At 51.5% G+C, this 12,685-nt stretch overlaps 1 protein-coding gene across 7 annotated transcripts in view; it reads left to right on the top strand.

Moving 5' to 3' along the window:
• Positions 1 to 1,263: 1,263 nt before the first annotated feature.
• LEF1 (lymphoid enhancer binding factor 1) overlaps positions 1,264 to 12,685 on the top strand; it is a 71,372-nt gene continuing 59,950 nt past the window's right edge. For 3 of the 7 annotated variants that reach the window (XM_087736522.1, XM_087736520.1, XM_087736521.1), the window contains exons 1-3: positions 1,910 to 2,293; positions 3,242 to 3,305; positions 4,800 to 4,933. In XM_087736522.1, the coding sequence (XP_087592648.1) occupies positions 2,084 to 2,293; positions 3,242 to 3,305; positions 4,800 to 4,933 (408 nt within the window). In that variant the 5' untranslated portion in view covers positions 1,910 to 2,083. Of the gene's footprint in view, positions 1,502 to 1,596; positions 1,683 to 1,909; positions 2,294 to 3,241; positions 3,306 to 4,799; positions 4,934 to 12,685 lie in introns of those variants that run through there. The other 4 variants (XM_087736517.1, XM_087736519.1, XM_087736516.1 and 1 more) reach the window with 4 other exon arrangements.

The raw sequence follows: 12,685 nt of genomic DNA, 5'->3' as shown, positions 1-12,685 counted from the left end.
CGTTTTCCAAACAACCGCTTCCCGATCGCCTCTCTCCAGCCGCCTTCGGGAGAGAGGGGGCTTCCCTCCATCCGGGGGGCGCTGCACAATTAAGCCCCTTCCCAGGGTTTACATTTCTAATTTCTGTCTGTCTCGATTATTTATTTTACGCACTTGTTCGACTTGACAAGTCCATCCCCCGTTTCCCCACGACCTGCTCCCTTTCTCGGGGTTTGGCGGGTTCTCATTTCTCAGCTGGATTTTAATTACTCGTTCGTGGGCAACGATGCAGAGACCGGAGGGGCGGCGTGGGCAGCGGGCTCAGCCCACCCGTGTCCCGGCCGGCGGTGCCGCCGCGCCGGCCGCTCCTCACGCCGCGCCGCAGCCCGGCATCTGCTGAAAACGGATTGAGCATCCACATGTTCCCGTTTCTCCGTCTCCCGGCGCTTGAAGGTTTAGCAGCCTCGCGGGGCATGTGCAAAGCACGAACCGCGCTTTTCCGATGCCAAAATCAAGGGAAGTTGTTTCCTACAAAATGTGCGCCCATCGCGTTCGCAAAATCAAACAAGTTGCGGATCCTGACGTTTCCCAAACGCAGCGCCTGCTTTTGTTTGGATGTTTGTTTGTTTTTTATTTAAATGTACGTGTACCCTGCACCGGGGCGACGCCGTGTCCCCCGGGAGCTAACGGGGCAGCCCGACCGCTGACGGAATGGGACGGGGCGAGGGGTGAATCTCTGCTGTGCTCTGCCTCCTTTTACCGGTCTGAAACGGGGGCGAGCTCACCCCGCCTGGTTTTCTCCCCGTCGCTCGGGGGCTGCTCCGCATTGCTGCCCGGCGCTTGCTGCGTTTCATGGCGATGTGTTAACTCTGCCCTTCGTCCGAAGCGGGCGCGGGCAGCGCCCGGGCGAACCCTCGCCCGCTGCCCCCGCTGCCCTTCCCCGCGCAGCGCCATGTGGCCGCAGCCCCCCCCCGCCCCCCAAAAGTGGAAGCCTCAACAAAGCAGCCCTAAAAACGAGGGTCCGCCTGCCTGGTGAGCGAAGTTTGCCCGGGGGCAGCCCCGCACCCGCTGCCCCCCCCCCGGGGCCGCCCCCGCCCCGGGCGCGGTGTCAGTCACGGCGGCGGCTCCTTTCATCTCCGCCGCCCCCGCCCCGCCCCGACGGCGGAGGGAGGGCGGCAGGGGCGGGCGCCCGCGATGCCGAAGTTGCGCCGCCGCCGCCCCGCGCCCCGCCGCCGCCCCCCGCGGGGCGCCGCGCCCGCCGGCTGCGGCAGAGGCGGGCCCGGCCGGGCGCTGAGCGCGGAGGCGGCCGGGGGCGCGGAGGCGCCGCGGCGGCAACTTTTTTCCCTGCCCGCGGGCGCGGAGGGAAGCGGGGGGGCGCCTCCCCGCCCGCTCCATCCCTCCTTCCTCCCTCCCTCCCTCTCTCCCAGGGCCGTTTCTCCCTCGCCCCCCTGCCCCCCGCCGTGCCGCCGAGCCGAGCCCAGCCGTGCCCGGAGCCGCGGGCGAAGCGGCGGACAAAGGCCCGGTGGGTGCGCGCCGCGGGCAGCGCCGGCCCCGGCCCCCGGGGCGCGCCCTCCCCCCCCCGCCCGCCGCCCCCCCCCCCCCCCCCAGCTATTTTAACTCGGGCCCGCCCGGGTGGCGGCAACTTCACTCGGAGGCGAAACTCGGGCGCGCTCCGCTCCCCTCCGCGTCCCCTCACCCCCAGGGTGAGCCCGGGCCCCGGGGGGGTGGGTGGAGGGGGACGGGGCTCCCGGGGGGCGGTCCCCGGCGCGGTCCCTGGGGGCGGGCGGGACACAAGCCGGGGTATTTCGACTTATTCCGGCTGTGCGGCGCGGCGGGGCGAGGCTCCCCACAGGGCCGGTGCCGTGCGGGAGCGGGGGTACCTCGGCCCCGAGGGGGCGGGCGGGCGGGCGGGGGTCTCCAGCTGCCGAGAGCAACCCCGAGGACTTGACGGGATTTTTCCTTCTTCTCTCCTCCTCCTCCTCTCTCCTCCTCCTCCTCCCTCTCCCTCCTCCTCCTCCTTCTCCTCCCCCCGCTGCTCCTCCCGCTCCCGCTCCCCTTCCCGCGGCGGGCCGGCGGCCGCAGCAGACGCCGCGCTGCCGTGAGGATGCCGCAGCTGCCGGGGGCCGGGGGCGGCGGGGGGGACCCGGAGCTCTGCGCCACCGACGAGATGATCCCCTTCAAGGACGAGGGGGACCCCCAGAAGGAGAAGATCTTCGCCGAGATCAGCCACCCCGAGGAGGAGGGCGACCTGGCCGACATCAAGTCCTCCCTCGTCAACGAGTCCGAGATCGCCCCCGGCGCCAACGGGCACGAGGTGCGCGGCCGCGGGGACTCCGCGGGGCAGCGCGGAGCGGAGGGGCCGCGGGATGCCGGCGGGCTCCGGCCGCCGCCGCCGCCGGGAGGGAGGCGGGAGGGAGCGAGCTTCGGCGGGGCAGCGGGGAAACCCCTATTTTCCGAATTTCCCCTAAAAAAAAAAATCACCTTACCACAGCTCCCGTTTCCAGAGGGGCGGCGGGCAGAGGCGGGCGGGCTCCGCGCCCTTCCGCGCCCCTCCGCGCCCGGGGTGGGCTGAGGGGGGGGCGGCCCCCTCCGCGCTTCGGCCCGGGACGAGAAAGTTCCCGCGAGTCCCCCGACGGTGCGGTGCTGTGAGACCTCAAGCAGCCGTGAAATTTCCTGGGTAAAACCGGCGGGGTCGGAGCATTAGCCGTAAACTCTTTAAGGGATTTGCATAAAACTGTTGGGAAGAAATTCCCGACGCTAAAACAACTTCAGGGCGAGCGGGGAAGAGGCTTTTTTTTTTTTTTTTTGCTTTTTTTCTTTTGCTTTTTTTCTTTTCTTTCCTTTTTTTTGTTTTTTTTTTCCTTTTTTTTTTCCTAAAGATCTGGTAATGAGGGCAACCCGATTTTCATTCTTATTTTTGGTATCTTTTTACAGAGAGTGTTTTGACTGCTGAAGCTCCAGATATTTTCCAGAAATAAGCCCCTTTCGTTAAATGTAGGGCGCTTCTGCTAGAAACGCTTCGCAAAGGCCCATAGTTATTAACGTTGTCATAAAACCATCGTTTACACAAACGTTTCTGGTGCAGCTGCCTTCCAGGGGACTTAAGAGGGAAAAGAAAGATGCTTATCTCTCGCCCTAACTTTTTTCTTTCTACGAGAAGCTGTAGCGCTGTGATCAATAAATGAGCATCCATACAATGACTTTTCTTCTTTTTCCTCTTCTTTTTCCTCTTCTTTTCTGATGGTGGATTCCCTGCGGTCAGGTTTCCAGGCAGACTCAAGCGCAGGATTCCTACCATGATAAAGGCAGAGAGCACCCCGAGGAAGGTGAGAAGCGCACGGTCCTGTCTTGCGATATTGTCCCTCTTAGTCCCCCTGTGAGCCTCCGCACGGTCCTCAAACTGGAGCTTGGTTTCTGTTGGGAAACATAGCTTTGGTACCTTTTGGGGAAGGGGGATGCCAGGGTGCTTTCAAAGCAAATTTAAAAAAAGACATTGATGTGCAGCACATTTATCTTGAGTGACCAAATGGTATTTCGGTTGTTTAGAAACTGATAAGTAGGCCAAATGGATCTTCGCTGAAGAAATAACTATTTTTAGGATATCAGCTTAAACACATCTATCTCATGCACTCATACAGTGCAGCCGAGTTGTGTGCATTCAGAAACTCTGTGCTTTTTTCCCCATAGCCAAAGTCTGTTGCTTAAATCTCCTCTTCCAAATCTAAGCATGAACAGACCTCTTGCCTTTTTTAATGTACCAGCCGGTTAATTTTGATGGAGGAGGACAGAGGAAATAACAGAGTTCATTGAATATCACTTAGGAAGCTGGACACGCGTACAAAGAATGTGTGCTGTGAAGGATGGGAGATGATGTTTAAAATGAAATGCTTATCATCATGAACTAAACCAGATCATAAATTCCATGTAAAGACAGATACAGTTCAGCCCTGGTGCTTTCCAGGACTCTGTGGTGATCTTTCTCCAAATTGGTCATTAAACAGCCTAAAAGCAATAATGTCCGTGCTCGTAGCATTTTGGCAGTGAGGGGGCTCTGTATAGTTTTCTTTTCAGCCTTGCATCCTCTTAAAACCTCACCTTTGAGTAGTATCACTGTCAACAGTCATATAGGTGGGAGACCTGTTCGCCCCCCTTTGCAGGACCTGGACCCAAATTCTGTATTTTCCTACAAAATAGCCTCCCTCACTTGGCTTCCCTCTTGACTGTAGTACCATGTGTGTTCAACAGCCCTCCCCCCTACCCCCCAAATCATTAGGGTCTCCTTCCAAGCCATCCCCTGCCCTCTAATTGTTCCCGGTGAGCGTGGCCAGAATGAATTGTTCACTGCACACAGTGGCTCAGCAAGAGAAGGAAATTATTATATCTAGTTATCACTGCCCTGTTCCTCCCTTTCCTAACAATGATGTTGGAAACCCATACTGGCAATACTTCTGAATCCACAAGTCCTAGAGGGATGTATAAAATGGGGGAAAACGGCTACTTGAGAAATGGGATGTCATTGCTGATGTTTCTGCCTTGGTTTGAACAGGGACTAGCAAAATGCATTGGTTACTCTGAGGCTATTCCATATTTTAAGCATAAACTCCTCAGTGAGAGCACTCGCTCCTTTAAGAATTAACTCTTCTTAAAGAAACCTTATTACAAATTGCTGCGGACCACTTTCTGTCAGAGGTAATTTCCATAAATAAGGAAACGTTTGCATGCAGAACATTTTTATGAATGCACAGTACCTGTTTAAGTGCTCTAACTTATAAGAAATGCATATGTGGGGAATAATGTAATCATTGTTTCCTCTTCCGTAGGAAAGCATCCAGACAGTGGCTTATACAGCAAGGGACCATCATACTCTGGTTATTCTGGGTATATCATGATGCCAAATATGAATAACGACCCGTACATGCCTAACGGATCTCTGTCGCCACCCATCCCCAGAACAGTGAGTTATCTCTTCCAAAGACCGGTTTTGGCGAGCTGGGTTTCCTCCTGTTTGGTCTGCGGCGCGTGTTCACACCGGGGTTTTTTGGGTAGCTCCAGTTGCGGTGAAGGTTGCGCTTCTGCTGTTCAGAGCCTCCGTCCAGTGGAGTTTGAGAGCTCTTAGAGGTGTTGGTCGCGATTGCGGTGGAAAAGCGTCTGCGGTGTCTGACATCCTTTGAACGGGGCTGGGAGCTTTGGGGGGGTGAGCCCTGATTGACGACTGTAGGAGAATGTATGGCAGAATGATGTAAATGCCGTCTTTGTAGTGACTGGGACAGATGTGAATTTTCTGGCTTTAACTCTTCATTTGTTGAGGAAAAAATCAAGGGCTGGAAGCAGAGCTGCTAAAGTTGCTTGTCAGTAAGATGAAAAGATTTGATTCTTCTTTTTTTTGCCTTCAGTTATGGCATTGCTCTTTGCTCGTTGATATTTATTTTTGCCATCAGTTGCTCTGCATGAAGGCTTTTTGTATCTGGCAGTATTGCTTTGAAACGTACTCTGCATCTTCAGCCACAAATTGTGAAATGGTCATTTAGGAATTAATATCAACTGTGACGCAATAGAAACAGCTTTCCTTTACGTTGTGGTGCGCACTGATTCTTCCAGGTTGGTCCCTCTGCTTCCATTGGTGTAGATACACGTTTGATGGATTTTAATGTACTTTTAATTTGGGGTATTCAATTCCCATTTATTTTTATAAACCTCTTGGTATATGTGTAGAGCGATGGGGAGACAGTATTAAAATGATGTGTGGAAATTATATTAGTAGAACCGGAGTGGAGCAGGAAACAAATTTGCTTGTAGGCATGCTGCTGAAAAACTGCTGCTGCAGTTGTGTGTGCTGTGATATGAGAAGTTGGATGCTGTTATTTTTCTGTGATAAAGCAGTTTTCCGCCTTACTGGCTCTTAGATTTTTACTTGGCGGTCTCTGTCAAAAAACTGGCATTATTTTGCTCTCCGACGTTCTTGATTTTTCTTCACGGTTGTGGCTTTTGACTTCAAAATCAAAAAAGAGGGGGCCTAATCTGTATCGGTAATTTGACAGTAGCAAAGCGTGTTAAATTAGTGGATGTTCGGATTCGGAATGACAGGGCAGTTTGGCACTGGGAAACACACAGATCTGCCCTTTTTATATGTCACCGTTTGTGTTAGAAAGATGCAAAAACTCGTGCAATATATTGCTTTCTGTAGGTCTGTTTTTAAAAAGGACCTTGTTTGTGTATGAATTACAGTTCAGAGGCCTGCAGCCATTTAGGATGAAGCATGATGACCATGGTCTGTTGATATTTGTTGCTGTAAACGCTGCTCTACAGAAAACTTCAGTTCGGATGTGTCGTGGGGAAAAGGATGCAGCTTCTCGAGAGGGCACCGAGGCTCAAACCTGCCCCCGTGAGGACTGGGAAACTTCAGACCTTTTTTTACCCCCTCTTTCCCACGTTACCTTCCTAAGAAAGTCCCTAGTGCTGGTGCAAGGCTTTGAACAACAAAATCCAGTTTAATTATTCACTGAGGATTTTCTCTGCATATGCGTGCCATGGGGCTGCCGCTCTTTCCTGAGCTGGCATCGATGCCCCCAGAATATCGGCTCCTTGCGGAGGCTGCCTGCTCAGGTACTTGAGGAGGCATCCTACCTGGGTAGGAGGGGGGGAAACGCTTCTGCTCTCTAATTGTAAAGCTGCCTGCCGAACATCTGAGGGGCTAATTTAGTTCAGTGTTGCTCTTGCATGTTAGAGCAGCACCACTATTTCGGTAAAATAGTGCTGTTGCAGGGCTGCAATGTTGACATAAGCCTGGAGTTCTTTCCGTTTAACCGCAAGGCTACACGCTTGAGTTATTAAATAATTTTTTTGTTTAATTGAACTATAATCTTTGTTAGTCTCCTAGCTGACAGCTGGGTTTTAATGCACGCGAGATCAAAACGCCGCATCCAGGAGATGACATGCTCGCTCGCTTCATGGCTAACCACAGCTCCAGCACCGCGCGCCGCTGCCTCTTCACCTTTGCGGGGTCCCAACCGCCAGCCCCGCAGGTTTTCTTTTGCTCCCCTTTTTGGGGGGGACGTGCTGGGGCTGGGGGGCAAGGAGCAGCCGAGACCAGCGAGCTCTGGAGGTGGAGGATCTCCCCTGGGGTGTTAGTCCCCGGCCATTTGTGAGTGGAGCAGCCCTGCAGTGTGTACCTGCGCCCTGCCATTTGCATGACAAAGCCGCTTCTTGTTGATGCATCTGTTGCCTGGAGGTGTTAGGCAGGATTAAAAAGCCGCCCTGGGGCGCTGAATATTTTTTTCTGCCCGGCACAAACCCTTGGAAGGACCCGGCTGCCGGCAAACCACCCAGGGGATGCACGCCCAGGGAAAGGCGGCTGACCCAGGACGGGGACCATCTCCGACAGAGGTGGCCTTGGCTCGCTATGCCAGTGCAGAGAAAGCAAAGCTTTCTTGGAATGGGAAAAAAGTTACTTTCACCAACATATGTAGGAAAAAAAAATGCCTTTTTTTTAAAAAAAAGGCAAACGCTTTACATTCTTGCTCTGTAAAATTGAAAATACAAATCTGTAGTCAGACACAACGTGTCTAATAATCCTTAAAAGAAGAAAACTATAGTGTAATTTCAGTGCAGCTTTTGGAGGGGAGAGGGTGTATGAGGAGGATTTCAAATTTTCCTAAATCTGCTATTGTTAGAATTGTCTCGTCTTCTCTTTTCCTCCCTCTTTTTAAAATTTTTTGTTTTTTAGTTTTTTAGTTTTTTATTTTACTGGCAACCGATTTGCCTCTTACAAGTTGGATTTGTAGGAGCAGGAGAGTGTTAATTATGAGTTCAGGTACAACCCTTGTGCCGCAGTAGGCGTTCTTATCAGATAGCTGGGTAAGTGAAAAAGCAAAGCAGTTGATATGGGTGGCTGCAGGAGAAGTGGCACATGATGGTACTAAAACCACAGTAACACCTGGTGAATGTGCATCCTGTGTGCTCGAGATATCTTTTGGTGGTTTCTCAGCATCATGGGGGTTACTGAACGTGGGAGATGGAGACAGCTGTTTGTTTTCTAACATGTGTGGGTTTTTTCTTACTTTTTCGTTAACAACACTAGTTTTGGGGTAGCAAACCTTTCTCGTCTGTGTGATGAGAACGTGGGGACAAAGGAATGACTGGAGAAGATTCATTTCTCCGTGTCTTAAATTCATCCAGAAAATCATTTTGTCTTTGTTCCTCCTTCTTTCCCAACGAATTAAACTTTCTGGGGGAAGACAGAGGATTTCTTCAACCTCCCTTTTGTCTGTTCTTATCTGTTCTTGGGGTCTGGGTTTATTTCTTCGTGGCTAAACTGTCTCTTTGTAGCAGCTGGAGCTGTTAAATAGGTTGGAGGATACAATCTATAAATGCCTTACAGCGACTTGCAAAACACAGCATATCCATTTGAAAACGATGAAGAATTCTGCTAAGAGAGCTTGAACGCAAGGAACAACGTTTATACACAGGACCCTGCTACCCTGCCCAAGTTTTGGATATTCCTTGTGTGCTTCTGCATGGCAAGGGGTATGGAGATCGCTCCTGTCTTGAAGAGCTAACATCTCAGGAAAAATTGTGCAGACAGTATGGACAGGAGAAAGGATGAGGGTAGAAATAGCAAGAATGAGTGGCTGCAAAGCCTCAGTAAAAGGAGTTTATTTCCCTAGCTGCATCTTCCTGTCCCTGTGAAAGCAGGCTGGTTCACTTGCTTGTGGGGAGTTTTTGGGACCCCAAGGGGAATGTATGGGAGTGTTAGAGCTAGCATATCCAGCTGCAGAAGGACACGAACCTGATTTTTCATAATATTGTCTTTTCCTGAGAGTCAGCTTCTGCTGAATGTGCAATTGTGGGCGCTTGCTGGGAGCCGTGGTCAGCTGAAAGCTCCCTGGCCCAATATGAAATGAGCTTTGTAGCACAGATGTTGGGGGCTCAGCTCCTGCTCCTGTATCCTCCGGCAGAAAGCTTTGCACTAATTCCTGAGTTGGCGTCGGCGCAGGACGCTCTGAGGGCCGTGGGCAGCTGTGGTCCTGTTGCACATCTCTTTCTTTCCCCTGCAACCCCAGACCCGTGCCTGAGGAAACGGGTTGCGCGGGGAGCCGAGGGGGTCGATGAGCCGGAGCTGCTCACCCAGCACCGAGGCTCTGCCGCTTCACCCTGCGTGGCGCACCTTTTCTGAGTGAAGTCGAATGATGCCGATGAGCTCCTTAAATTAACTTCAAAATGAGGTGCAGAGGAGCGCAAAGCTTCCTGACTCTGTGGAAGCAGAACTTGCCGGGGTTTATTCAGGTTTGCCTGGGGAGGAATTTTGGCACTATTTGCTGAGGGGCTCACTGAGTTGCGCCAAATGCCAGCACCGGGGGAGAAGAGGGCTAATAGAGGGACCTCACTGCCACAAAGGCGTCTGTCAGCTGCTCTGACAAGCCAAGTCTCTTTGAAACACAAATCCAAGCCATGAATGGTCGTAGGCTGAGTTTGGGTGGTGCTTTCTTTCCTCCCCTTAGTGAAATGAATTCTGCGTTTGGAAAAGGGGGCAGAAGAAGTTGCTGTGGTGCCTCTAGGTTGGCTTTTGTCCGAAGCTTGGTCTGGTTGCTTGTGATAAGATGGCATGATCCAGGCAGAGTCTTATGTACGTATGCCCATCACGAGCATGGTCTTTGGGCACATACTGGTGAAGAAAACGGCCTTTCTGGTTTTGCTGCCTTCTCCTTGTCAGGGTGATGCAATTAGCAAATCTATCTAATTGTGAATGGGCAAGGGGGAAAGAAAATGTTCTCCTGTCGTCTCAGTCCGGAGGCAGCAGTGGCATGAAGCAGTGGCTTCAACGGAGGTGTAATCAAAAACCCCACCCATTGCAAATCATCAAAGTTGGAGCTTTTGTATATCAAGATGGGTGTATGCTTATGTCCTAAATCTCCTTTTTCCTATATATCTAGGAGCTAATTCAATATAAACTGTAAAAGGTGGAGCTGCCGCTTTCATTTTAAGATGGTTTAAAAGCAAAATGTCATTCCTGTTGTTTTGGTGCTGTGCCACCTCTTCTGCAACTTAATCCCAGTCCAGAAAAACATGTTAATAAGAATAGCTTGTTACAGGCTGCGAGTGCCAGGGAGGATATGGCTCAAGAAGAAAGCCTGAAGCTCCACAGGTTCAGGCATCAAAAGAGGAAAAGGCTTTTCCCAGATACTTGCAACGCTGCAGGCATCGAAAAGCCTGGGTACCGCAGGCCTGGCTCCTCCCGAGTCCTTAACTTCTGTTTATAGTTAGGGAAAACTCCTCCTGATATGGGAAGGAAATAACCCACACAAAAGCATTTTACTGTTGCTGTAATATTTCTGAAGGCCCATTAGAGGCATGTGCTTTTTTTGCTAGTAGGGAAACACTGTGTCTCTCAGAAGACGACACATGCACAAGAGTCTTCTTTAGTATGGACACTGAACATTTTGCAGCCCGAGGTCTGTGCGTCGTGTGGCCCGCTGTGATCTCCCGTGTTGCTCTTGCACAGACGGACGCTGATCCAGCGTGTGGCCGGTCCGAGGGAAATGCTGCCGCGAGCCGGGCGGTCTGTGGGTCCTCGACCTGGTGGAGGCAGGTTGTCCTCGGCGTGCGTCCTCCCCACTGCTGCAGGGGAGCCATGTGCCGTGATGCTCCAGTTGTGCGTAAACGACTCCCGTTTACCCCAAACGGCCCACGTCCTGGCTAGCAGGCAGTTATCGCTAAGCTGCTTTTGGCCGTAAGGCATGTTTGGCGTGAAGACCGTTCTCATCTGGCCGTCAGGTTCGGTCCCTTCTTGCAGGACGCTGGGGGGAAGGCGGCGCAGCTGCTTGGCGTGCTGCTCCTGCCCGGGCAATTGGGGATTAGCATCTCTGTCACTCCGGCCCTTCATCAGCATTAGATTCACTTAAGAAAATTGCATTCAGAATAACTTAATCTAGCAACCCAATGGCTTCTATTTTGAGACTTGGATCTTGTGGATACGTTTATTTAGTTTGGGTTTCCCACTTCAAAGGAATCTGTCCTCTCAGCAAGAAAGTGATTGAGCACTTAAATAAAAATGTATTCATTGAATCTTTGGGATTGAGCTAAAAGTGCAGTAGGGAGTTAACGTGTGCACCAACTGTGCTAATCGGCCAGGGATTGCCTGTTCTCCTAAAGGGGAAGAAAAGCGGTCCGAACTGCCAGAGGAGAAGTGGCACGCCTTCCCCTGGCCTCTGGCGGTCGTGTTGCTCACTGATGCTTCAGGTTGAGATGAAGGACCTAGAATATCTTCGTCTGTGATCTTCAAAGATACCAAATCCCTCGTGTAGAAGAGCATTTTCATGGAGCTGAAAGGTCGACTCGGCGTTTGTTTATTTTCTTTAAGTGGCTGTGGGTATAGGTGAAGTTGAGGCATAAAATCAATAGGATGAGCTTAGTCAGCACAAATTACATGTGTAAAGTTACGAGGCTTTGATCGAATATTTATAAAATGGGCAGTTTAACTTAAATGTAAGTGTACTGTTGTCACCAGCTATAACACATAAACCAGAGAATCACTTTGGTTAGGATTTATTAGGCAAGCCTAATTAGCAGGTAATTCCCAAAAGCGTCTGTGTATCCAAGCGCTTTCAGTACTCTAGCCCTGTACTTCAAACAGCGCTGGACGAGTCAGCAGGCAGGTCTGCTTTACCCAGGCCAGTGCACAGGGGAGAAGTCCCCTGGGAGCCTGTAATTTCATGCATGCGTTTGCCACGAAGTACTTTCTGAACATGCTGGCGCTTCGAATGAGCAGGGGTGCACGTGTGTGTGTGTGTGTGTGTTCACGGTGCAAGGAAGCTCTAGTAATGCTGCTTTGGCAAAGACCAGAAGAAATCTGTTTGCTAGACCTTTTGTTTTTTCCTCCTTGCTTTCTGAGTAGGGAAGCTTTACAGTAGATTGAAGCAGGCTGCTGCTGCACGTCCAGCGCGGTGCCAGGCACTGCACGTCCTCGACGGCCCTGCCCTAAGAAGCCTGCAACCATGACTCGTGGGACCTGCAAGAAACCCCGCGGTGTCGGCACGGGGAGTGAGATTTCACGGAATTGAGAGGCGTGATGCTGAAATCCCATTGATACTGATGGCAGCTCAGCTTTCCCCGTAGCTGACTTGATCGGAGGTCTGGATGGGGATGCAGGCGTTATCCAAAGAAAACCAGTCTGGAAATGGTCTAATTCATCATGTACATCGAAAAAACAGGGAAGGAGAACATGGGACTTTTGTTGGGCAGTTTTGTGCCTCTGAGGTGGAGAGTGATGAGCTCTAAAAAGCTATCCCTGTAGGCCCTGTGTTTCTGGGTTGGGGTCCTAGTTGACACTGGCTGCTCAGAGCCAACGCTCTGTCTCAGTAACTCGTCACTTAGCAAGGCTATAAGGCTCTATTTCTTTAATTTTCTGCCTCTTTCTGTATTTCAAAACAGCCTCAGAGATTTATCTTTGTGACCGTCTGTTGTCTCTCCACAGTTTTGGCATATCTTCTTGCCTTGATCTTTCTTCATCCCTCCCAAATCTTGCATTGGCAAGCTTTGTATAGTATAAAAAAAGTACAATCTGGAGGTGACGATTAAAGGTGTCAACGCTTGTCAAATGCAGACTGCACTTGGGGAGAAGGCCTTTTCCCTGCTGATGTGCTAAAACGCAGATAAACTGTGTCCAGCCATGCAAATGTGTTTACTTTGTTAAAATGCCACAATCCAGCGA

The sequence above is a fragment of the Nipponia nippon genome, unplaced genomic scaffold, assembly GCF_047370975.1.
Source record: "Nipponia nippon isolate SJK-2023a ecotype South Korea unplaced genomic scaffold, ASM4737097v1 scaffold_6, whole genome shotgun sequence".
Classification (NCBI taxonomy): domain Eukaryota; kingdom Metazoa; phylum Chordata; class Aves; order Pelecaniformes; family Threskiornithidae; genus Nipponia; species Nipponia nippon.
The sequence above is the reverse complement of the archived record's forward strand: the minus strand, read 5'-3'. Positions and strand labels throughout refer to the sequence as shown.